This window comes from Lepisma saccharinum, chromosome 1 (assembly GCF_977018435.1).
Source record: "Lepisma saccharinum chromosome 1, izLepSacc3.1, whole genome shotgun sequence".
In the NCBI taxonomy this organism is placed as follows: Eukaryota; Metazoa; Arthropoda; class Insecta; order Zygentoma; family Lepismatidae; genus Lepisma; species Lepisma saccharinum.
Window position 1 is genome coordinate 50718618 of NC_139229.1, and position 25552 is coordinate 50744169.

Here is a 25552-nt window from a genome sequence, read left to right on the forward strand (position 1 = left end):
CTTAGATATACTGGGCCAAAAGGGGGTTATATCTACCATCCATCCCCCCCCCCCTTCGCGCCGGGCACGCCATTGAATGACACTTTATTACTTAAATATTAATGTACATACTCGTTCTGCTGAAATGATTCTGATTCCTCCGTGTAATTTTTATCTCCAAACTGATATATCTTTCCTTTGTGACGGATAAAATTAAGGAAATAGGTTGGTATCACTTTCTGTTGTTTCAGAGAATTTCAAAGTGTTTTGTGTGGATGCTTGCATTTGCAGTTGTGGAAAGCGCGTGGGATAGTGTGAGTGTTTGTTGCTTCGTGTTTTGTGCTGTGAATTTATCGGAATGAACGCGTATTTAGGAACGGTTGATGTGAAGTGCGGGTGTATTATTGAGCAATTGAAAATTGCTTCGTTTAGCTCGAGAGAGATAAGTGTTAAAATGAAAATCGTGGAAGGGGGTCGACCAACACCAAAAGTTTGAAATTTATTGTGGTGAGTACATCGTCTATGCATGTGTTTCTTTGCTTTGAAATGAATTTTTTATTGTTTGTGTTTAACTTTTTATTTAGTGTTTAAGTTACTCCAATGCGGTTTTAAGGGTGCCCAAAAATACTAAATTACATCATGCAGCGTAAAATAAACAAATGATTCCCATTTTTTTTTTATCTAAATCGGTTTGGTCACCGTTTGACCATATTAAATAATAATGAACAAATAAAGGTACTAATAAGTAAGTAAGAAATTCCGTCTCCCTTTAGTCGTATGCGGAAAAAGTTGGCATATGCAAAACGTTTAATATCATATGAATAACGTTACCTGGATTTTTTTTAAAAAGTAAATGTGACGTTTGCGGATCATATGGTTTATTTTTAGTACAGTCACTTTATTACGATATTTTGACAAATCCAGCGACTGGGTAAATGAGGCTATAAACCTTGAATCTTTCCCCTCGGCATGTTGTTGTACTACATGTTTTGTTGTACTGAAACATTGCTTGCCTCCTTCGTAAGACTACGCTTCGCTACTGAATTCAGGTTGATTTACGTTAATCGCGATTTTAATCAGGCGATTAAATCACTTTAAATAAATAATTTATAGAATAATGTACACAAGGATTTTTTGGATATCAGAATCACTTTTCGTGAAAGTACATTAATCTCGTAATCATTTAATGGTGTTTATTAGGGTCTAAGAAAGGAAGAGAAAGGAAACAAAGTATAAGTAGTGATGCGGTGAGGCTCATACGAAAGGAAACGTAATATGTAAAGTACGTATAAACACACTTATATTTATCTTGAATTAAAATTCAATAACTTTTTAGGCAAAATTAGTAAATATTTTGTATGGAAAATTATAGAAAGTACTAATCATGTTGAGCCGTAAATAATGTCAATATCATTAAACTGTATATAAATATGGCAGGTTATATTTTGCAAACTATAAAATAAAAATTGCCAAAATTCAGCTCCTATAAAAAAATATTTAAGTTAATTATAGAGTACATCCAGAATGTTTCATTTTCACTGGAAGAAAACTTACTGAAAATTATTATAGTTTCATGAAAACACTCAACAAACATTTCCATTGTAGGTTCACATATCAGAAACAGAAAAATGTATATTTACATTAATTTTATTTGCTTTATTTAAACAGGGCTGTTTATTAGAAAAAACTTTCTAAAAAAAATTATATCCGTATGTATGGTGCCAAAAAAGCATACAAGCAATTTTAAGCGAGTTTTAAAAAAATAATAAAAAAATCGATTTAATTTTTTAAAAATCTGATTTAAATAGAAAAAGCATCAAGAATTATTTTTTAAGGTAAAAACCATGATTTTTATCCACCCTGGAGTGATATAATAATAAGATAACCTTTCTACTCACTTACATGAGTCATCTCTGCTGATCTAGCTGACCCGGAACATATGGTGGCTATAGTTTATTTTCGAAAGGATAATATACTAAAAATGTTGTAATTCCAGAACGTTATCAAAATAAATGTGACTAGAGAGAAAGCTAAATAAAGCATAAGCAGACAGAGGTTTATCTTGAGGCCATTGGTGTTACGACTTCACGTGATTCTAGTATCTCTTTGCGAAATAAGTTGTCTTGGCTCAATTACAATTTCCAGCAGACACTAGATAACCTTCATCGTAACATAACCAAAATGCATTGGTTCGTGGAATCCTTATGGTACTGTTGCTTGGCAGTGGAGGTGGGATTTTAATTCTCAGGGCATGGAAAAGATAAAGGGAGAAGGGAGATGAGGGGGGTATCGCCATGTTGTTGGACATTTTTAAATCCATGCATGGGTCTTTTACACCATGGCATACTATGTATATGGCGCTTGGAAGCCCTTCATCTTTACTGGAAGATTTTCAAATACTATGACGACTGGTGTCTTTCAATATGGCTGCTCCGTGGCCGATTCACTTCGCGAAGCAATCCTCCTTGCAATGCCCCCAGACACAAGGACGTATTTAGGGGGGATGTCCAGGAGGTCCAACCCCCCCCCCCCCTTCCTTCCTGAAAGACTTACCAAGCACAAAAATTAAATAATGAAAATATGCGTTGTTTAACGTTTGTTGTATAATCAAGGGTTATTTATTTCTGCCAAACTTTGAATGACAGTACCAAAAATATTAATTTGAAACTAAATATTCAATTCTATCTGTTTGGCACTGATTTCCTTGCCAGGGCAGTTGCTTTCATACAAATTATATCGATGTTAACTACACGCTAGATAATGATTGATTGATTTGTTGTTTTAAGTCCACTTTATGCCCAGAAAGGCTAATTGGAACTGGACCTACATTTTGAAGTGAGATCCGAACCACTGTGGTGCCATGTGCCTCCACCGGGTATCGAACCGGGGACTGCTTGATTACAAGGCAATGACGTTACCATTACTCTATCGGGGAGCAACCGCTAGATAATGAATACATGCTTTTATATCTCTATTCTTACACCGTTTTTTCATATTAATATAATAATAGCAATACAATATTGATATTATTATTTTAATAGAATTATAATAAAATTACTTTAATTTAAACGTTTAAATTTATTATTATTATAATTATTTCTGAGACACTTGGTTCGGACCCCCCGAAATAAATTTCTAAATACGTGCCTACGCCAGACCCTGAGAGAATGGAAATTTAAGTCCAATTTTCAGTCCAATTTTCGATGAAAACGGAAATTTTATGAAAAATATTGAAATTGCCGGGGAATTTTAAATTGTCGGACTCCTGTTTTTGCTTTACATGCATGTCTACATTGATGTTTTATTTATATTCAGATTGGCCACTCTAAGACCATGATCAAATTCAAGTATAAGTCCCCGTTTTCCAAGCTAACTTTCCAAAAAATCAACGGTATCAGCATATAGATGTTTTCTCTATTTCAATCTTACGCCTTACCTCCTCTCAGCCGCCCCCCCCCCCCAAATATATTAACAATATAAAGGGTCTGTCTGATTCCAACGTATCCAAAATTTCAAATTCAATTCAATAAAACGGTATATATATACACACACAGCGTGTCCCGCTTATACGTATAATAACAGAAAAAATTACAACTTTATTATTTACCAATATTTTTTGTCCAAACTTTGTACAAACATGGAACAACTCAGAATTTTTATTTACAAATCAAGAAAACTAGCGCACTTCCACATGTGAACCGTTAGTGGCACGGCAAATGTCAAACCGGTTGTCAGCCTCAAGCCACACGTTTTGAACCATGTGCGGGGTAATGTTGCTTACTGCAACCACATTTCTTTCATGTAAGTCTTGCAAATCTCTAACCGGTGTACAGTAACCTTTGTCCTTAACACAAACCCAGAATATAAAATCACACACAGTGAGGTCTGGTGACTGTGGGTGCCATTCAATAAAATTCGAACCTCTTCCTATCCATTTTCCATTGAAATGCTCGTCCAGGAAGTCTCTAACGAGATTTGAGAAATGAACCGATTTCGCGTAACCGTCTTTCCCATTTCATTATTGAAATGTACGATGGAACTACTTCTTTAGCACCCGAACCATAACGTGCACGAAATCGTCTCTGCACAAGTGTCACAGACTTCACTTCAGACAACGTTAAAACACAAAACACCTTTTCTTGTGGCGACCACGTGACGAATGGCTACTGAGGAACTGATAATATCAGTTTTCAAGACATTCTGGCTACTGCGCATGCCAACTACCACTGAATGTGTTGCTAAAAAAATAATTCTGAGTCATTCTTCAAAATGAAACAACAATCACATCATTCTGACAGTTTGTTTAGAAGTTATGAATTTTTCTTTTATTATACGTATAAGCGGGACACGCTGTATATAAAATATTTAATTTAAGATATCTTATCTTGCAATAATTTCTCGTCTATCAGAGAGATTGTTCTGGAAAGGATACTAGCAAAGTAAACGGACTAATATAATTCTGTTTCACTTTTCAAAGCAGCTTTCTTATCTTTTCCTTCCTCGAAAACAATAAAAGCTAAACTGTAAAAAACTTGCCTCGGAGCATTAATAATTGTGTATTGGATTTAAATTAATCAAAGTTGCAATTTTTCACGTCTGCGGAAAAAGAATCACACATAATTTTCACACCCAATAATTCACGCATAATTCCTGGAATTCAAGGAATTCCCGGTGAGTAGCCACCCTTATATTACAGGGTGTCCATAAATTATGTTTACAACTTTAGACTTGTATAACTTGAAAACTATACTAGATAATGACAAACGGTTTACAACATTTGACAAGAAAACTCATAAAGTATTTTTGTTTTCCAGGTGACGCAGATTTGACGAAAAATGTGGACGCAACAGGAAAAAGCTGAGTGTGTACCAATTTTAGTCTTCAATTCTGGGTTGTAACGATCTCATTTACTTTCAATATGATCTTTACAACCCAGAAGTGTCCGTGACTGTACAATAAATAAGAATTGTTCTGCTATACAGGGGTGCCCACAGGGAGGGATTCACGTCGCGCCTGCGTCATGGGGATTTTTTTGGGGGGACACAATTTTATACCAATTCTATATATTTTCACACAAAAATGGGGGGGGGGATCGTATCTTTTGATTGACTTGTTATTGATTCTTAGTTTTGGTTATTATGTTTAATTTTTCTACCCACCTGTGGGTGATCGCGGCGATAGATTGAAATGAAACACCACCTCTTATGCCATTAAAATCGGTTTGGATGGAGGGGGGGGCGTGGTATTCGCATTAATACAAGGTTAGCAGAGCAGACAAAATGTGCAGAATAAGGTTGACTAACAATGGCAGTGAGCCTAAAGTATCTAAAGTAAACATATATTGCTTAAATATGTCTGTATTATACAGTGACGCAACTACGGAGGAGGGGGTCAATTCTAGGGTAGCAAGGGGAGGCAAACATTGACGGCCAAGGGCACCTACAAGGGGTGGGGCACGGAGGAGCAATTACCCCTTCGATTTCAAATTTTATGCAAATAGAAATTCATTTTGTAAAATTTTCTTGCTTGCTTCGCTCGCATTATCTGCTTTTCTCGTTTTCGTCAAGTTCAGAGCTGTAGCTAGGGGGCGACGGAAGTCGGCCATGGTCGCCGAATGATCTAAAAAAAAAAAGGTTGTAAAAGAGAGAATGCCATGGCGTCCAGTGAAATTATTTGCGCCCTATTAAATCAATATTCTTTTCAATTGCAAAAATTGGATCTAAAAATGTTCTTGCTCGCTTCGCTCACTTTCTGCTTGTTTTCTGTAATGTAATGTATTTAAATAATATGTGTTACATATTTGTATTGAATAAGCTTTGAATACGTACACAATTTAGCGTTAGCTTGTTGCATATGCATTTTCTATTTTATGTCGCTCCATGTTGCATATGTGTAAAACATATGTTGTACATGAAAGTTACACATGTATCTTCGGAATTCATTTATCATTCATTTTCTGCCATTCAAAAATACAGTTTGTGTGCTTGATTTCCTATTAGCTAATGTGAAATTGACGATGTTGAAAAAATATTTCAAATCATTTGTTCCAAACAAATGCTTTAGCACAGGCCCCCTTTTGCGTAATTTACGAGGAAAATAACGTCCTTCATATTACTACTACTGGTAGTAGTAATAGTAATATTAATAATAGTAATAAAACATTATTATTATTATTGGTATGTTTACCTGGTACTTGCCTCCGCAGACAAAAATTCGCCGTTGCACCTCTGATATTATATTTTTCGCAAATTTTGTCTGCCAAAAATAGTTTGAGTAATTCGGCATAAACGGGGGGGATGTTCTACCTTTTTTGGGGAGGAGTGCGTCATGGGCCTTGGGGGGGATGGGCACCCCTGCTGGTATACAAGGTCAAATTTTCAGGATACGCCACTGCAATACCACATTGGTAGTTGTTATATCAGTATTACAGTGATGATTGCAGTAACACCTACTAGTCTCTGATATTCCCCATACAGGCTCTTTATTGATTTTTATGGATATTAAACATAAACAGCAAGATTTGGTTAAAGAGGAATGTGGTATCACGTAGTGAGTAATGAACGCACAGAGTGGTTTTAAACATTTGTTATGTTCGGCATGTTTTGGTTGGATCAGTGCAGTAATGTTCAGGAGTTTGGGGACAAAACAGTTTTTTGGTCAAGCTTTCCTTAAAACAAATGAACACCAAAAACATGCAACATACATTAATTTTACAATTACGCCTAGTTTTAATTATGCGTCTCGGGAATCTGTGGTGAAGGTCACGCATAAAGGTAGAGAAGGGAAGAAAGCGAGTGTGCAGAGCAGTACGCGCTGCTGGTAGCTGCAGCTGCGTTTTTCCCTCCACTTTTCCTCACGCGTTCATTGGTTGAGCCCTCTCGAGTCACTACTTGCGCAGAGACTTTTTTTCGTTCGTCTGCTCCAGAGTTCCCCGGGACAGAGTGTACGTGGTTAGGTTAAGAGGAGCAGGTCGTTTAGGAATCTTAGCAACCAATTTTTGTGACGTGTCGATGCATCTTGTGCGCGTAGACGAACCCTTTAGACATGGCAGGACACAGGCCAGTGATATTTTAAGAAACAAAAACGTAATCCTTAAATCGGGAACTAAAAATGAAAAACACGCTCAAAGAAAATAAATCTGATTAATTCAAACCATCTGCTATCCAAAAAGAGACCATTTTGTAAACTTGTACGTTCATGAAAGTCAACGAGATTGTTACACCACAGAAGTGCTAATAAACATTTAAATACAAGAGAATATTTAATAGCACAAATAGAGCTTTTATAACATCTTAAGCTCTTTATCCGAATAGGAGACACTTCTCAATAGCCGACATTTGTAGGTGCTCCGTAGGTGCGCCATTGAGAAATTTCACTGCATTAATTTCCTTACAAGTTCCCTGAAAAAACTCGTTACAGTTAACAATTGTTCAGTTCAAAAAGTAACTATAGTTACTGTTACCATTACTAGAAAAAAAGTGACTCGATACTTCCAAACCCTGTATATTAAACGAGTAGTTGTACAGTGACATTCGCTCTCGGCGCATGCATTGATGCTAATGGCGACCACTTCCAACACTCGCTGTGACGTCACCATGCTTGTCATAAACCAAGATATGTCCGTAGCAAATTTCATTACATTATGACCAATAGTTTCATTTTTATAAACAAAAATCAGGGCCCGAAAGCGAGTGAAATACCCTGTATTATCTCTGCACATAACTGTAGAACCCACTTTTTCTTCTGACTGTATCAATTTGGAGTGAATGATTTCTTCATTTCTGTCAGGTGGCCCAAAATTTATTAGGCAAGTAACTATCGCTAGCAAGTAACCAGACGTTACTGGTAACATGAAGATTAACGTGAATTCTTGGTTATCCGTAACATTTGGATATTCTCCAGTCAAGTGTTTGGTTGGCTACACCCAGAAAGAGAAAAGCCAACAAATGATAATCTTATAATGTTTATTCTCGGACGGCCAGATCACTGGAAGCGCCACCTAGATAAAAATATTGACTTTCACAATGTTATCTGACGGTGTTTTCAAACAAGGCTAAAGCTGTAGATGGTGCAAAACATGTTTACATAGGTCATTTATCTCTCTTCAGTAGCTCCAGATGAAGCGAAATGCCCAAATAACAAAAGAATCTCTTGTAATCGTACATCCTGGGATTTGATAATGACGTCACACTCCGATTACGTCTACACACACACACACACACATGCAATCTGTACATTATAAGAAGACAAAAGAACTAAAGCTAAGTTTGCCCGAAGCTACCTTCAGTACTGAAGTCCCAAAATTTTCACAGCAAAAGTCAAGTGGAGACCAATTTTCTATTAAATATAACTAACTAACTCTCTACCCTTCTTAAACCCGAAGGTTTATGGCTGCAGCAGCACAAGTCTTCCATCTGACCATATCCTGGGCAAGATCAATCCAATCTTTTTCTTTTCCATCCTTATCGATTTCCAATAAGTCCATCTCAACGTTATCCCTCCATCTTCGTCTTGGCCTTCCCACAGGTCTCTTACCACTGAGGGTATTTCTCTTAATGACAATTACTAAATAATGGTCACTTGCACAGTCAGCCACTCTATGGGAACGAACGTTAATTATACTAGTATGTCTACTTTTATCAATTACAATAAATAAATAAAATTAATTAATTCCATTATACATATGGATCAAACTAATTAACTTCTAAAAAATGGCATTCATGGTAGAATATACTGAGGATGACAATTGACGTAAATGTTGTATTATAGCAGAGTAGCAGAGTAGGTGTTTTTAAAATTAGAAAAATATACAAAACGTGTATCTTAATAATAGCATATTACCATAAAAGCTACAGTACAGCATGTTATAGTATTTTATTTTATTTTTGATATTGCGTTTGTGAATTATCAGTTTGTAACTTTAATACTACTAGCGAATTTCAGAGTCGGTACCTCACCGAACCTACAATTGCACTGTCTTATATGAACAATAGCTATATGGTTCTTTTAGCAGGAGACAACTATGCTCTACTGTCCAGGGCGGAATAGAGGGTTATTTTTGTACATTGTTATCCATTGGCGTGGCAACATATTGCGGGGCCTTGGCGAGATCAGAATGCAAAGCCTCGATCCGTTCTTAAAAAGCTACATCTCAAAGTGCATATATACAAAATCATCGGGCATTCGTCAGCAAAGGTATTATGAACTTTAAATACCTTAATTCTTCGAATTCCAAGCGCACTTTTTTCTCGGGTCTTTGATCTTGAAAATCTAGGTGCAACTTGGATTCGATGGTGCATTGACCAGAGTATATGCATAAACAGGGTCGAAAAATACAGACCGCCTGAAAATTTTCACCTGCTGCCTGAATTTCCAAATTCTGTGCTAAACAAATGTTTTTTTGTTTTTTTTAATATTTCTAGTTCGCTTATGGAAATTTCCATTACTGTTTTTTTCCCTTTGAATTACGACCATTTATGAGCATTTAGGATTATAAAGTGAGTCTTCTGGGTGGCAATCGTCAATTTCGCTGTATCACACAAGTCCTCGAGAGAGATTATCGCAATACTGGTCTATCTCTCCAACTCTGTTCATTTTTAATGTTTGTGTGTTTTATGTATCACGTGTAACATTACATCATAATAATAAACATGCCATTACATTTTTTTTCACTGTTGCTAGTTGAATATGACGATATGGTAGAGTCAGCCATTTTGAATTATTGCAGAGTTTTTCATGTTGTTACCAGTTGAACCTTCTTGAGGAAGGTCACTCTCGCGCAAGAATTAAGTACTTTTTATCCAATGCAATTAATAAATTAAATGTTTTAAGATCATATTTCAAAATGTGGAGCTTTATCTTAGTTGGATTAATGGCTTTCTTAGAACATATTTGCAAATAAAAAAAAAATTAGCTGGGGCTGGCGCCTGAATTCTAACCCCGTGGGTAAATATACCATGGTATTAGTGTAATATAGATTGAAGTATTTGCAGATTTCAGTAACCAAGTTTTCTCCTCAATGTTTTACCGAAGTACAAATATTGGTAAAACTAAAAATAAATCACCCTTAACGAAATTTTGTTTTCTTTACATTTGTTGTGTTAGAACAAACAACATTTCACAGCAAAGAGTCGGTCTATTTTTAGTAGTGAGCTCTGTGATTTGTTCTTAAGCTGGTATTCCTGTAAGTAGGTGGTCAGTGAGCCAGCTTTTGAAAAATGCGCATCCAACGGACATTATAAATGGAGAGACAGAAGCATCACTCATATGGTGCGGCACTTAAACATAAAGATATTTTGTGTGCTGAGGATTCTGGAAACTGTGAATCCAGTCGACGATTTACCTAATTGAAGTGTCCGTTCGTCTATCTGTCGTTATCGGCTTCTCTCTTATGCATGGGAAGAAGTGGTACGGTCTCCTGCCGTGGAGGCTGTTGATCCATTCTTCCTTTCACTCCTGGATGATCTGGGGGTTACTTCTGCAATGGTAGAGGCATATCTGCCAATTACTTTGTAAATTCTCTCTTCTTGATCTTCCTTGCACAGCGTATGGCATTGGTCTTCATTTGTGATGATGTTACTTTTGTTGTGTGTTGTATATTTTAGGTAGGTCCGTCAAAAGAAACTATCGCGTTGTAGATTAATTGAGAAAAATCGTAGAAGAGTAAAGGAAGTTAAATATCTAGGTGTGAAATTACGAGGAATGCAACTTCAAAAGCTGAGGCTGTAATAAATAAATTGGTAGTAATAGGTTCGAACACATTCAGACTCCCTATGTCGCTTACAAACCCACACACATTTATAATTATAAAGTGCTTTTGATCTCCGAAATATTTCCTAATTTTTGGAGAGATAGCTCCGAGTTGAGATGTCACAATTCGGGACCTAGAATGGATCCTTGCGTTGTTGATTTTGAGGCCGTGAAGTTAGACATCTGATGTGCTTTCCATCTGATATGGTTAGTGGGCAATAGCGTTGATGTCAGTTCAAAGCCTCACAACGCCGTCAACGTCTCTACCATCTGCGAGGACCTCTTTTTTTCAGTTAGAAGAGGGACGCAAGGCCATTTGTGCCTTGCGCCGGAGAACCAACTGCAATCGACTTGATATATCGCTTGCAAATGCACTTGATATAAATGTCGATTGCATCTGTGTATAACAAGATCTCACTTTCATGTCCACAGCGATCTCTTTTAATACACCATTCTTCCTTTTGAGTCTGAAAATACTGACATGTTTAAATCTAAGCTAATAAAAATTGCACAAAGCACTGAAATACCTATCAATCAACCTATCATACAAGCTAAAGGGATTACTTCGCAGACCGAAAAGGAAGAACCGTTAGTGGTCTTACATTATACAGGGTGTCGCAAAACTCTTTCAACAACGCTTGGGTGCTGGTAGATATCATAAAAACAAGTAACTTTTCCCTATAAAGTTTACCTCGAAAGCGCTTAGTTTCTGCGCTATAAGCGCTTAAAATCTATCCTGTACGTATGCAACCCAACACAGCAAACGCTTACTCTGACATAACTACCAGGGCCGCGTGGCAGGGTTGCCACTAGCGTTCCTCGTTAAGAGACGACTTCAAAGCGACAACTTGGGAGTCTTGCCTGAGCAAAATCCAAATCATTAATGATACTTGCGATGTTGTAAGAAGCAGTGACAGCATTTACAAACTGACCAAGACAAATAATGGGCAGACTGAAATTCAAGATTACTCATTCCAAATATCTCCATAATTGATTGATTTGGTTTATTTTAATTCACTTTTCTGCCACCTTTGGCTAATCGCGAAGATGAGGATGATATAATGAAATAACAAATGACACCAATGTTTAGACCAGGATTTAAACCCGAGATACCGGCGCCGTAGCGAGCTGTGCTAACCACATCACCACGGAGTGTTTCTTCGTGTATCATGCGATATCAATAATTGCAAGGGACACGTGAGAGAGGGGAAATCCATGAACGAACAAATGTAAACATGATGTGCTTTCTGCCTAGTTTCGAACATTTGACATTCGAACGAAAGCTGCTGGCCGCTAGTGCATTACACAATGACTCTACCATCGTGGTTGCAATCACACTCGCAGCAAAACATGTCTTTACTGCAGAAATGAACTTTCCTTGACAGTATATTCGTACTTGATTTTTCTAACGCTACTATTATTCCAAGAGTCAAAATAATTCGTTAAGAGCAGAGAACTAACAAGACGTTATAAATTCAGTTTTCTTACAGCTTTCATTCTACGTTAAGTTCAATGCACCAATAGGTGTAGTGGTGCAGTACCTGCTCCCTTTTCAGAAAAGTCGGAACTACGAAGACGAATCATCCAGTGACATATTTCTCAAGGCCGGAGCTCTTATCAGGATCCTTCGTTGGAGATCATGTGTTGATCACTAAACGTACTCGATCACCAAGGCGACTCAATAGACTTTTGCTGTTCACAAAATTGTTTTTTTGTCATTGTGCAATACGAGTGACCTTTACAGTTCAGCGCTTGATATAAGTATGCATTTCTTGACTTTGGCTTTTAATAAGCACCAATTTTAATGTGTGAATTTATTCATTTCTAAACGACGTGTTTCATTAAATTAAAAGCAGACCCACGTGGCGGAGTGGTTAGAACATCGAACTACGATGCCAGTGGTCTTGGGTTTGAATCCCGGCTTGGACATGGATGTTTGTGAGTGTCCATTCATCTATTTCATCATATCATGACCCATCCCCATATTCGCAAATTGGTCAAAAGTGGCACAAAAAGCGAAGTAACATAAATGAAAACAATCAATCAAACATTAAATTAAAATAACCTTGCAATTACTTCCTTATGAGACGAACACGATTAGTAATAACGCTAGCACTGATAGGAATAATTTTCAAGTAAATTGTAATAACATTACAGTGTGCGTGTTCGAAACGAGGCAGCAAACACATCATGTTTACATTTGTTCGTTCGTGGATTTCCCATATCTCACGTGTCCCTTGCAATTGTTGATATCGCATGATACACGAAGAAACACTCCGTGGTGATGTGGTTAGCACAGCTCGCTACGGCACCGGTATCTCGGGTTTAAATCCTGGCCTAGACATTGGTGTAATTTATTATTTCATCATATCATCCTCATCTTCGCGATTAGCCAAAGGTGGCAGAAAAGTGAATTAAAATAAACCAAATCAATCAATTATGGAGATATTTTGGAATGAGTAGTCTTGAATTTTAGTCTGCCCATTATTTGTCTTGGTCAGTTTATAAATGCTGTCAATGCTTCTTACAACATCGCAAGTATCATTAATGATTTGGATTTTGCTCAGGCAAGACTCCCAAGTTGTCGCTTTGAAGTCGTCTCTTAACGAGGAACGCTAGTGGCAACCCTGCCACGCGCCCCTGGTAGTTATGTCAGAGTAAGCGTTTGCTGTGTTGGGTTGCATACGTACAGGATAGATTTTAAGCGCTTATAGCGCAGAAACTAAGCGCTTTCGAGGTAAACTTTATAGGGAAAAGTTACTTGTTTTTATGATATCTACCAGCACCCAAGCGTTGTTGAAAGAGTTTTGCGACACCCTGTATACCTACTATCTGCATACCTACTACATACATGCTGGCTATAAAGACTTACTTCATTACACACCTACATTCGCTTGAAGTGACATGGAAAAATCTCGGGGATTCCTGTAATTTTACTGTGGCAAGCTGGCCAAGTTCACCGCAGCAAAACAACAGTGGATGCTGAGCAAGCATTGGACCTTCCCGACCTAGCAATATTCCAGAGCTGTCGAACTCCTATATCTCGGAAGATCTCATGTACTATCACACCTAGTATAGGGACACCAACGCAGAGGCAGGTCCATTGTCCTAGGTGGAACTTTAACGAGGTCTTCTACCAAACGGTAGGGAAAAACCTTATCGGGAGAGATCCTAGTTTTTCTTGCCATCCGAATAACAAGAATCCATGAGATATAGGGTGGAAACGTAACGTGTTTTTTTTTTAAAAAAAAAAAACCTGCCTTGGTTAGCAACTAGTGTGTTTAATATGGAAACAAGGCATATTCGTGTTACAGCAAGAATCCAAGTTACTTCATACAGGATATATCTAGTGGATAAAATAGCAGATAAAGAGAATAACTAGCGTTCATTTTGCATCTAATCTATCAAGCTGTACACAGCAGCGGTGAATGGACTCTATATGAGTAACACCATTAAGCCTTGTTTCCATGATATGAAAAACTCAATATGCTGACCAAGGCAGAAATTTATTTTATTATAAAATATAAACTAAACGTAACGTTTCAACCTTCTAGCAAGTCGTCTTCAGACTCTGCACCAAGTACAAATGTAACAAGGTACAAAGCAGGACGATATGTATACACAAAAATTACTCCCCTCCAGACTAATAGAAAGTTGTTCAGGAACATACTAGCAGGTGGCTTTCCCTTGTCAACTGTATTTCACCTGAAAGGCTAAACATTTTCTTCCATCTGGAATGTGGACTCTTTATCTCACACGCTCTTTTTCCTTCCTCCTTCTCTCCTCTTTCTCTCTTGTCCTTTCCACTCTTTCTAACACCTTCTTCCATTCTTTGTTTATCTTCAGTCCTTCAGAAGGAAGGAAAAAGAGTGTGCGAGATAAAGAGTCTACATTCCAGATGGAAGAACAGTTGACAAGGGAAAGCCACCTGCTAGTATGTTCCTGAACAACTTTCTACTAGTCTGGAGGGGAGTAATTTTTGTGTATACATATCGTCCTGCTTTGTACCTTGTTACATTTGTACTTGGTGCAGGGTCTGAAGAAGACCTTGCTAGAAGGTTGAAACGTTACGTTTAGTTTGTTTTATAATAAATTTCTGCCTTGGTCAGCATATTGAGTTGTTCTATATGAGTTTACTAGGTGGCATCTAACTGAAATCTGGTTGTCAGGCTTTGGCACTCTAAGACCTGTTGGCCACAGGGTTTATCTATTTTATATAAAACACCTTTGAACATACTATATAGCATTAATAAGGGTCCATGGTTCGAATGCCGACATGGGAATGGGTGTTTCTTGTGACTGTCCCATCATCTTCATGAGTAGCCAAAAGTGGCAGAAAAGCGAAGTAAAATAAGCCAAATCAATGTAGCATTAATAACAGAAACAAGTCGGTTCGGTGACCGATGTGTTAAGTGGCCGACTTTTGATCTTGTCACAGGAGTTCCCGTGTTCTAATCTCGAGCTGGCCATGGGTATCCTTGTGTCATTTCTTTAATTTAATCGCAACATCACTAAATTCGCATCTTCGCAATTAGCCAGAAATTACAGAAAAGCGACTGAAAATAATAAACTTAAAAAACTTATGTACTATCCTGCAGCTGCCAGCATCTCTCTACTTTTGAATGGAATGTCGATATTGAAACTTTAGTACAATATAATTCTTATGCGCGTCTGGTTGTCAGTTTTTGGATGTACGTAGTTTCGTAGCTACTGTAAGGAGCTTCAACAATGAACAATAATTGTTGCATGTTAAACATTGTTGTGCTGTTTTATGTTAGGTCACATTCACTTACAAAATAATCTAGAATGTAAAAGTAGTAGTTTCGAACTTAAAGAAAGTAAATATTGAAACTGAACGTGAAGTTAGTAAATCTCTTTACTTAGCTAATAACTTTTTTTAATAATAATAATAATATAATAGCCATTTTTACATCGTTGCTCTTTACCGGTATCAGTTAATTTTGAATTTCTGAATGTGGATAATTATTGTGAACATCTGAGATGTTCTTGTGGTAATTGGTCATACTTCGAAATAAATTTCACCAAATATGTGAAGTTTCTTGAATACAAATTGCATGACATGTCAATTTCACTCTAAAATTGAAGGATGGCACATTTACTTTGTAACTCATAAATTAGCAAAATGTCACTTACCATGTTTTACACATGAGCCCTTCAATTAATAAACTATTTACAAGAACACCATTTACACAGATTTTGTTATGATGATAATGTTCGAATCGCAAAGAATTAGTATTAACATTTCCATCTAGAACTGCAATGATTGAAAGAACTTTCTCATAGCCACACAAGGGCCTGCCCGATTCCACAATTTGGCTGTTATACCTATGAAGAAAAGAATTGTTCTGAAGAAATATTTTGTGAATACTTGACCCTGACATTTACCTAAAAGGAGAGAAGCTTGGAGTTCCTCTTCAAATGAAGTATAGAAGTATTTCTATGCTACATTTTATACTTGCATGTAGGCCTACATAAATATGACACAATGAATAAGTATAAGTATGAAATACTTGAAAACCTTCCCTTAATGATGTTCATTTATTTGTACACTTTCATAATTACTAGTGAGGTATATGTTGTACTCAAAATGTCACATCACTTCAAAATCCAAATTAACGAACAAGAACGAGCCTGGTATGGTGAGAAACCCAGGTTATATGTTATAGAGGTGGGCTTTCTGCTCACTATGGCTGATATAAAATTATTAATTTTGCAATTCAGATTTCAATATTACACTGCTACGAGCAGAGTAGATTTTTCTTACAAGAGTGAAATATACGTACACTATAGTCCCGTTTAACCAAATTTGATGGGACCGATGGTGCTTTGGTTGAACGAAAATTCAGTAAAACTGGAATAAAGGTTTTTTGATATATGTACAGTACGTACATTTTATTACGTACAATATTTTGATATACAGTACATATGTATTTCAGCATGTAGGCATAAACAAAAAGCTTACAATAATACGTAGTCATTTAACTCATCGCTTATGGCTACATAGTCATTTAACTTCGTCAGTGCTCCCACATAAAACACGGTCGCACACGAGTAACAGCTTTTTTTTTTAGCAATTCGGTTAACCCGGAAATTTGGTTAAACGGGACTGTAGTGTATATCAATGTTGTTCTTAAATTGAGTATAAAAAGTGATAAATATTACAAAATATTTTTTTACTGAATTATAAATATTTAAATATTTCTAAATTCTTTTCTTATAGGTCTTACTTGAGGTCTGGGGAGAAAGTATTCATGTTGACTGTAGAGGCAGTGACAACCCTCATAATGAGTTCTCAGCCCTTCAAAAAGAGATTCGAAAAGGACCTAATAAGGGGTTTGTAGTATTTTCCAACCTTTTGCAGACACAATTAGGTTATTTACTAGGGAGCAAACCTTACCTACTTTAAGAAATTATCACCAGTGTTTGCAACCATGCTAATTTCTTGCTATTCCCAATTAAATGTTACCAAAATGCCTGATAACCAAGAGCATTTCTTAACAAAGCTGTATATGTACAGTATGTTGTTTTAATTGATAAAACCTAACCTACTATTAGGTTAAAATGCCCATCCATCCCTCCGACATCATCCATGTGTATATACGTTATGGTATTATCGATCCTTTTTTTTTCCCACTAAGGGTCCCAAATATTTTACTTGCGGAAGACCACGGGAAACTGTGTTACGTCACTGGTTGCCATTATATAAACCTCCTACCGCTTCCACTTGGTGGTAGAGGCCTTGCAACATCTTTGTCACATTACCATACTTTCTGTACCGTATGATGTTTGTTATGTGTGTTTCCTCTCTAAATAGTACACGGCTCTTCCAGTCTTTCGGCAGTCATGAATATCTCACGAAATCCACACTCAATATAACTATCTGTTTTGTTTTTTCCATCAAAGCCTTTTTATTGGATTCAATTCTTTAATTTTGCTTCACCGGTATCGTTGGTTTTGGTGAAAGGAACAGTCCGATTAGCAGGGAAATGCTCAGATGAATTTAAGATAGAAATAGGAGTAAAACAGGGAGACAGCCTGAGCCCCCTTCTGTTTATTATCCTAATGAACCAGATCATCAAACAATGTAAACTAAGAACTGGGAGATACAAAGTAGGAAACCGAAAGATGAGACCAGTACAAGTACAATCATTTGTATATGCTGACGACATTGTCCTGGTGGCGAGGAATACAGAGGAATGGTAATCGAATGGGAGGAGTTACAGAAGGTGGTAATCGAATGGGAGGAGTTACAGAAGGTGGTAATCGAATGGGAGGAGTTACAGAAGGTGGTAATCGAATGGGAGGAGTTACAAAAGATGGTAATCGAATGGGAGGAGTTACAGAAGGTGGTAATCGAATGGGAGGAGTTACAGAAGGTGGTAATCGAATGGGAGGAGTTACAGAAGATGGTGGTGACAAAAGAAAGAGAAACTGTAACCCTAAATATACAGTGGAAAGAGAAGCAGCTAGAACAAGTAAACAGTCATAACGTCAGATGGAAGAATGGATGAAGAAGTGAATAATAGGGTACAAAATGCAAACTAAGTGTACTATAAACTCAACAACACATTAATTGGTAAAAAGGAAATAAGTGAACAAACTAAGATGATGATTTACAAGACTATCTACATTCCCACATTGCTGTATGGAACAGAGAGCTTAACATTATTACCAAAACAGAATAGCAGATTTCAAGCAGCACAGATGAGATACCTACGAAAAGTAGTAGGAAAGACTAGAAGAGATAGGATTAGAAATACCACCATTAGAGACCAGTTACAGCAAAAACCACTATTGGAAACAATAGAGAGAAAGGCACTGCAATGGTTTGGACATGTTATAAGAATGGAGGAGGATCGCAAGTCTAGACAGGTGATGGGGGCCAGACCAGAAGGCAAGAGGGGAAGAAGACGACCAAGAGTTCAGTGGGAAGAGTATGTGGAAAAGATAAGAAAGAAGAAAGGGAAAACAATGCCGGAAGTCTGAAAACTAGCCTTGGACAGAAAAGTGTACAGGAAGTGGATGATGGAACCCGACACTTAATGGGATGAAGGGGATGAAAAAGAAGAACAAGAAGTTTTTCAATCAAAGCTTCCCAATTGGATTCAGTTCTATAATATTGCTATTGATATCATTGGTTTTGGATTGATTGACCTGTATTATTTTCATTCACTTTTCTGCCACTTTTGGCTAATTGTGAAGACGAGGATGAGCGATGATTTGATGCTATTGATGAAGGGACACTTGCTTTCAAGGACTACCTCTCACAAGTCAGGATACGAACCCGGGACTCTTGGCATCGTAGCATGCTGTGTTAACTACTCTGGCACAGAGGTCAGCAGTTATCTTTGGAAACGAGGCTTGTGCTTCTCCTCCCACATTTCTTGCCTGGTTTCGCAATGTGGCACACCCTTTAGCCGAATTATACACATTTACATCTAAGGGTAAAAGCACAGTGAAGCACAAGGACCCTTGCTCATTGACAGGGAGACGGGTCAGGCCATAAAAATGTGAGGATATAATTAATAAACAGACTCTTGCACAGGCACCTTGACCACCATCACACAAGCTTGCAAACAACAACTCTGCCAAAAGAAAGTGGGGAAACAGGAGGGTGTCTTCCAGGAAAGGGAGACGTAACCTTGAGTGGACCAATCACAGAGCCTTCCACTTGAAGCAAGGGACCCAAGATCAAACCATGTTTGTTCTTGGGAACCTCTCGCGATGAGCGGGGCTCCACTATGTTTTTCCCCATTTAACTCCATGGTTTTGAATTACCGGAAACTTGCCCCCACAAGTTTCTGGCGACGTGCAATGTGTGATGTGCTTCACTGTGTTTTACCCACGGCTGAGCAACCAGATCACTTTTTAGAACTGTAGGTGGCAACATTGAAATTTTGCTACACCACCCTGCATTTTTCTTGACAAAATCCATGTGACGCCTCCAATTTCGACTTTCCCCAGAGCTCAAGTTGTCGCACGAGACCTACAGTTATGCAATGTGCATAATTTTTTCAACGTAGCATCGTTAATAAAATATGAACTGTAGTAAAAGAAACTACTTTAATTACAGTAAGAAATCAATGTCTGTGCTTCTACATTCACACTTCACAAATATACATAATCAAAATAAATATCACAGACTTAAAAAAGTTTATGTACAAAAGTATAAATAATGACCCCGAGATTTGTCTTCATCTTCTGCTGCTATTCTTTTGTTCTCGTCTTCTTTTATTGATGGGGTTCCTTGGATCATATATTTCAAACCAATCATCCCCTTTTGTATTGGCATCCTTGGCTAAAACAAGATCACCACTTTCAAACTTCAAAGTATGTGTTAACCTGGAACAGATTGCAAAATGCAGACATGAGTAGCAATATTTATCTTCACCACAGATGCACACTTGTGAAAATTAATTAAAGGTGGGATAAGAGAGAGGAGAGTGTGGCCTGCAAATGTTCTTGTTTGTAGAAATGTTGTCAAATCTTATCAAATGAGCAAGTGGTGAAAGGTTCAAGATTCATCGAACCTTGATAATGTTTTGCAACAAAAACTTTCTGGCTGAACCAATGCCAATACTGATAAACTGGTATCAGTATCACAAACCACTGGTTGGAATTTTTATCACTGATACTCGTCAACATTTTTCTGAAGTCCGAGCATCTTTCAGGGTCTGCATAAAATGCTGCATGGCACCATTGCAGAGTATATAGTTCCTGGAAATAGCTCAGTCGGTAACGTGTCTGACTACCATGCTAAAGGTCCCGGGTTCGATCTCCGGCCGGTTCAAATCCGGGAACTTTTCTAACGTTGGAAGCGGTCCCGGCACCCACCCAGCGTTGAATAACATGGGTACCTGGGGGAAACCCTGGGGGGCAAAGGCAGTCAGGGGCATGATGCTGATCACATCACCCCCACTCACGACCGGATCAAGAAAGTGTGGGGCGTTACCCCACACCCCTATACGCCTTCATGGCATGGTGCTATGCACAGGGGAGCACTTTACCTTTTTTTTTAGCAACAGGATTGTGGAAAAGAAATGGATTTTGTGATTAAATAATTGTCTTGTGTAAAATTACGAATATTTTAAGAAAAAATGGTACAGTGCTATGATTTTGTTCCAATGAAAAATATATCTCAAAATTTACACTCAATCTGAACTACTGTCAATTGTTACAATTTTCAAATATTAGTATGATAAGTAAAAGAATCAGCTCAGCCCCAATATATATAATATATGTTTAGAATTACTCTTAGGAGTACAGTCTTGTGGATAAGTCTGAGATTACAAACTGCCCAAAAAGGTGATATATCGTGCCATGTGTTATCAACATTGTAAGTAAATTTAGTAACAGCTTCTCTAAAAATGTACAAGGGTCATTCAGAGAGTAAAGAACATGTCGGCATACAAAGATATTTATTGATAATACTACAGAAACAGAATATACACATTTTGCCACATACCTTCACCTACTTCTCGACATAGTCGCCTTAGACATTGAGCCACTTGTCGTACCTGGCACCAGTTTAACTACGTATTCCCTCCTTGTAGCATGTGGCCCACCTGGTGATTCAACCAGTCCATGACAACATCCTGTAAGTCCAAATCATCTGCAAAGTGTTTACTATTATAGCAAGGTGCTCCTTCATGTTCGGAAAAAGGTCAAGTCTCAAGATGAAAGGTCCAGACTGTAGGGAGGATGATCAAATGTGTCACAACAGAATTCATCATGCTGCACAGTCTGTTAGGCTGTCTGCAGGTGTGCATTGTCATGGATCAGAACAATGTCACACGAGAGTTTGCATTTGCTGCCATTCTGAATAGCCAGACAAAGATGTCAAAGAGTAGCACAGTAGGCATCACTATTGATGGTTGTGTTGCAGGGTATGTAATCAATATGTAGGACCCTTTGAAGGTCACAGAAAACAGAGACCATCAGTTTTTGGAATGACGCAGTTTGTTTGAATTTGCTTGGCTTTTGTGGTGACTGAGTATGATGCCACTCCAATGATTGTAGTTTCCTAACAGGGAAGTTGTGTGAAATCCATGTTTCATCCACTGCAACAATTTGGTCGATGAACATGTTGCCATTTCATTATAATGCTCCAAGAATGTCAGTGCAGCACCTATTCTCACAGCTTTGTGCCATCTGTGGTACCCACCATGCATAGACTTCGTGGTACTACAGACATTCAGTGACAATTTCGTACACAACTGTAAGTGATAGTTGTTCATGCACCTAGCAATCACGAAGTGTCGATTCTCTTGAATGATGTGGTCCACCTTTTGCTTCAGCGCATCCATGATGAAAGAGGGTCACCGACATCTCTTCGTGTCATGAACATCTGTTCACCCATTCTTAAACATTATGCACCAATTCTGGAACCCTTGACATATTCATAATACCTTCGCCATAGATTGCAACAATTCTCCAATGTTACTGGGCCTAACATTTTCCACCTCATAAAAATGAATCATGCCACACACCTTACAGTCAGCGGAATTTGCAGTAGGCACGTTCATTGTTACAGCTCATTGCACTCACTATGTGAATAGGTTGGCTGAACCAACTGCACTAGGGAACTATCTATACCACACTGAACACAGCGAACAAAAGACGGCTGCCATGACACAGCTGCATGGGTTGTATGCACAAACGCTCTTTACTATCTGAATGGCATACATATAATTGAAGTTACATATTTATATTGAATATAAAATGGTTCAGAATTGAAGGAAAAGTTCTTATCATGTTTCTTCAGAGCATCAGTTTTCAATCGGTAGGGTCTATCATGTGGAAAATTCGCAAGGTGGATGACTGGAAGTAGGAATTCTGTCCTCTAATATTGCTGCTTAAGCAACTCTGGTCCTACCTCGAGAGGAGAGGAGGGGTACAGAGGAGGCCGAAGCATACTGTATCTACTGTGGCTGAGATAAAGAACACATTCAGATGTGATAATGTGGGCAATTTGGAGAGAGGATCCATCACTTTTCCAACATGTAAATTCCATTTATTGAATTTGAGTTGCTACAATAAGTTGTGCAAATGCAAAAGGGATGGGGGAGGGGGAATCAGGAATTACCACAACTAGGATTTCTACATACTCAAAAGTGAAGAAGAAATGAGAGGATGTTTTTATTTAAAAAATATATATATAAAACACAAACTTACCAATTATCACCATCTTCATCATCCACTATTTTCTCATCAACATTGTCTTCATTTTCTTCAATTACTTCATTTGCAGCTTCAAGTTTTTTCTGAAACTTCGACAATAATTCAAGGGTGTGACTTTGTCTAGCATCTCCTGAAATTGAAATAATCATTTTAAGCTCTAAAGCAGTGCTTCAAATGGAAATTCATTACTGGAGGGATCCTTTGTCAAGATGTGGGTTATGTGGGGGATATGCTTGTATGGAGCAACTCAAATATACTACTTTACACATTTTCTTATCTATGGGGATTGCATCCCTCCTGAAATCATTGTCTTCAGGCACTGCTCTAAGCTTAAAAATGAACAACAGTTTCAAGCTTGAGATACGCCACATTCACCTGAAGTGCAATGAGGAAATTTAAGTTTATAAAAATATTTCGTTTTCTCGTGGAAAAATAAATAATTCAATTAATTTTACTTATTCACTTCACAAATTCCTACTATGTCAGCAAAATTAATATGACTAAACAATTGTACAGTGAAAAGTAGTATAAAAGAGATGAGTACGAAAAAAGATGTGTCTAATATATCCACATGAAGGCAATAGTACTATAGGTATATCAGTGTATTGGTTAAACTGTCAATATTTCTAGCTGTTTCGATATTTCTATAATTAATCTGTAATCAGTCTTTGGAAGTTACTTCTGTCCAGTAACAACTAACAAAATTAACAGTAACTTCATTTTTTTATGTAGGAGGATATTTTGGATTAATTTGGATTTCATTACTTCCATATTTTACACATTTTGCTCAGATGAGATGGTTCAGACACATGAAGAGGATGGATGCAGAAATACTACCAGTAAGAGCTTCTTACCATGCACAAGGATTGGGAATAACACCAAGGGGGAGACCAAGATGTCGGTGGAAAGAGCAGATAATGGAGTGTGTTAGGAGAAGACAAGATTGGAAGATATGGAAAGAGAGGAGTGGTGGAAGACCACAGAAAAATGGAGAGGCTTGATTTCTATGTTGTCTCAGCCAGAGGCAGGAAACGGCTAAGAATGATGATGATGGTGACCTATAATTTAATGAAAACTAATAGAGTTACTTTTTGATTAAAGTAACAGCAACTAATTGAATTACTTTTAGAAAGTAACTTTCTGAAGACTGCTTGTAACACATTGCTAAATTCTGTTATTTCTTCTTATTTTTATGAACATAAAGGTAAAATTTATATACGTTAGTTTTGTAAGTAGTTTCTTTTTCTAAAACAAAAATTCTCTTGCAGTCACCTGACTATAACATTATTTAAAGACAGAAATTAACGAATCACGTTTTTCACGGAAGATTTGTAAATCAGTAAAACATACATTATCACAATATTGGTAAATTTTATACTGGTATCAGCACAAATTTCATGTCAATCCATCACTAACACTTACGTCAAGAAATATGAACATGTATGAGGAGTTCAGAGAACAAGTGGCATAAAAGAATTCAATACAGTTTTAAGAAAAATACACATTTAGATAACTTAGTACTATATTTAGGTGTTGGAGTACAAACATAGTGGTGCCTCTATGAGCAAGAATTTGAAACTTACGAGATGTACTATTACTTCTAGCACTGAAATGTTGATACTTCACAGTTCCATGAAAAGTGGAGTTACGCCACTTGTGGGTCCTCTAAATCCCTCATACATCACATTAAGGCTATTCTGCAGTATGCTCTTGCTTTTCTAAGCATTTACCACAGAATTACCACTAAAAAAACTTAAGTCTGATCTATATTCATTGTTTGTAGGATGATTACAATGCTAACAAGGATAATGAGAATCATGAAATAAAATTGAACAATAACCCTCTTGTACTTTTTCAGCAGATATTTCAACAGCAATGACTAGGTGTACATATTGATGGTGAAAAAAAGATCATGATTTTGATACAAAACCTGGGCACATTTCAGGATCACAAGCAGAATACAAAATGAATTTGATTTAAAAATGATACTTCTTAAACAAAATAACACTTCCTTTCTAATAGCACATTTATGTAGTTATCAAAGTATTAAGTTTATTTCTGTGCCTCCCCGTGTGGTGTAGTGGTAACATAATGGCCTTGTAATTAAAGAGTACCAGGTACGACACCCGGAGGATATACACAGTGGCTCAGATTCCCGTTTAAAATGTGGGTCCAGTCCCAATTAGCCTTTCTGTGCACAAAGTGGACTTAAAAACTCAAACTTAAAAGTTTATTCCTGTGCAAAGAAGTAAATATTAGATTCTCAAATTTTTACAAGACAATTAATTACTTTTCTGTTAATTTTTCATGACTTGCAGGATAATTCTGATTTCAGAAAGTGTTGTGTTGGTAAATAAACTTGAAATTTTATCTTTAAATTAGGCACACACAGGAGATGTACTCGTACAATTTTTCAGTGAAAAAAAACCAGGACTCGAACCCGTGTGTCTTGCATATCGTGCCATTGCTCTACCACTGAGCTACCGAACCAGCCTGGTCTTGCCTGATTTTTCGCTCTCGCCGTTTTACCTGCATGGAATCGTCTCTGTCAGCGCTATTGCAACGGAATCTGTTGCCTTTGAAACACTGTAGACGTCGACATTGCCTTGATCCTCCCAGCATA

At 37.4% G+C, this 25552-nt stretch overlaps 2 protein-coding genes across 4 annotated transcripts in view; one reads left to right on the forward strand and one right to left on the reverse strand.

The window, feature by feature from the left end:
* The first annotated feature begins 259 nt into the window (after positions 1–259).
* On the forward strand, positions 260–24989 carry LOC145995015 (uncharacterized). Of its 3 annotated transcripts, none has more exons than XM_083131551.1 (4): positions 260–486; positions 4794–4840; positions 16970–17082; positions 23662–24989. In XM_083131551.1, the coding sequence occupies exons 2-4, from the start codon at positions 4815–4817 to the stop codon at positions 23928–23930; spliced, it is 408 nt and encodes a 135-aa protein (XP_082987677.1). In that variant the 5' UTR covers positions 260–486; positions 4794–4814; the 3' UTR covers positions 23931–24989. The 3 variants fall into 3 exon arrangements, 2 of the variants coding, with proteins under 2 accessions (XP_082987677.1, XP_082987682.1); XM_083131556.1 differs by having other exon boundaries at positions 23721–24989; XR_014442410.1 differs by lacking the exon at positions 4794–4840.
* LOC145995008 (spliceosome-associated protein CWC27 homolog) overlaps positions 19794–25552 on the reverse strand; it is a 31980-nt gene continuing 26221 nt past the window's right edge. The window contains exons 8-9 of the mRNA XM_083131543.1: positions 22924–23059; positions 19794–20091 (exon numbers count right to left, since the gene is read on the reverse strand). Of these exons, the coding sequence (XP_082987669.1) occupies positions 19944–20091; positions 22924–23059 (284 nt within the window). The 3' untranslated portion in view covers positions 19794–19943. The remainder of the gene's footprint in view (positions 20092–22923; positions 23060–25552) is intronic.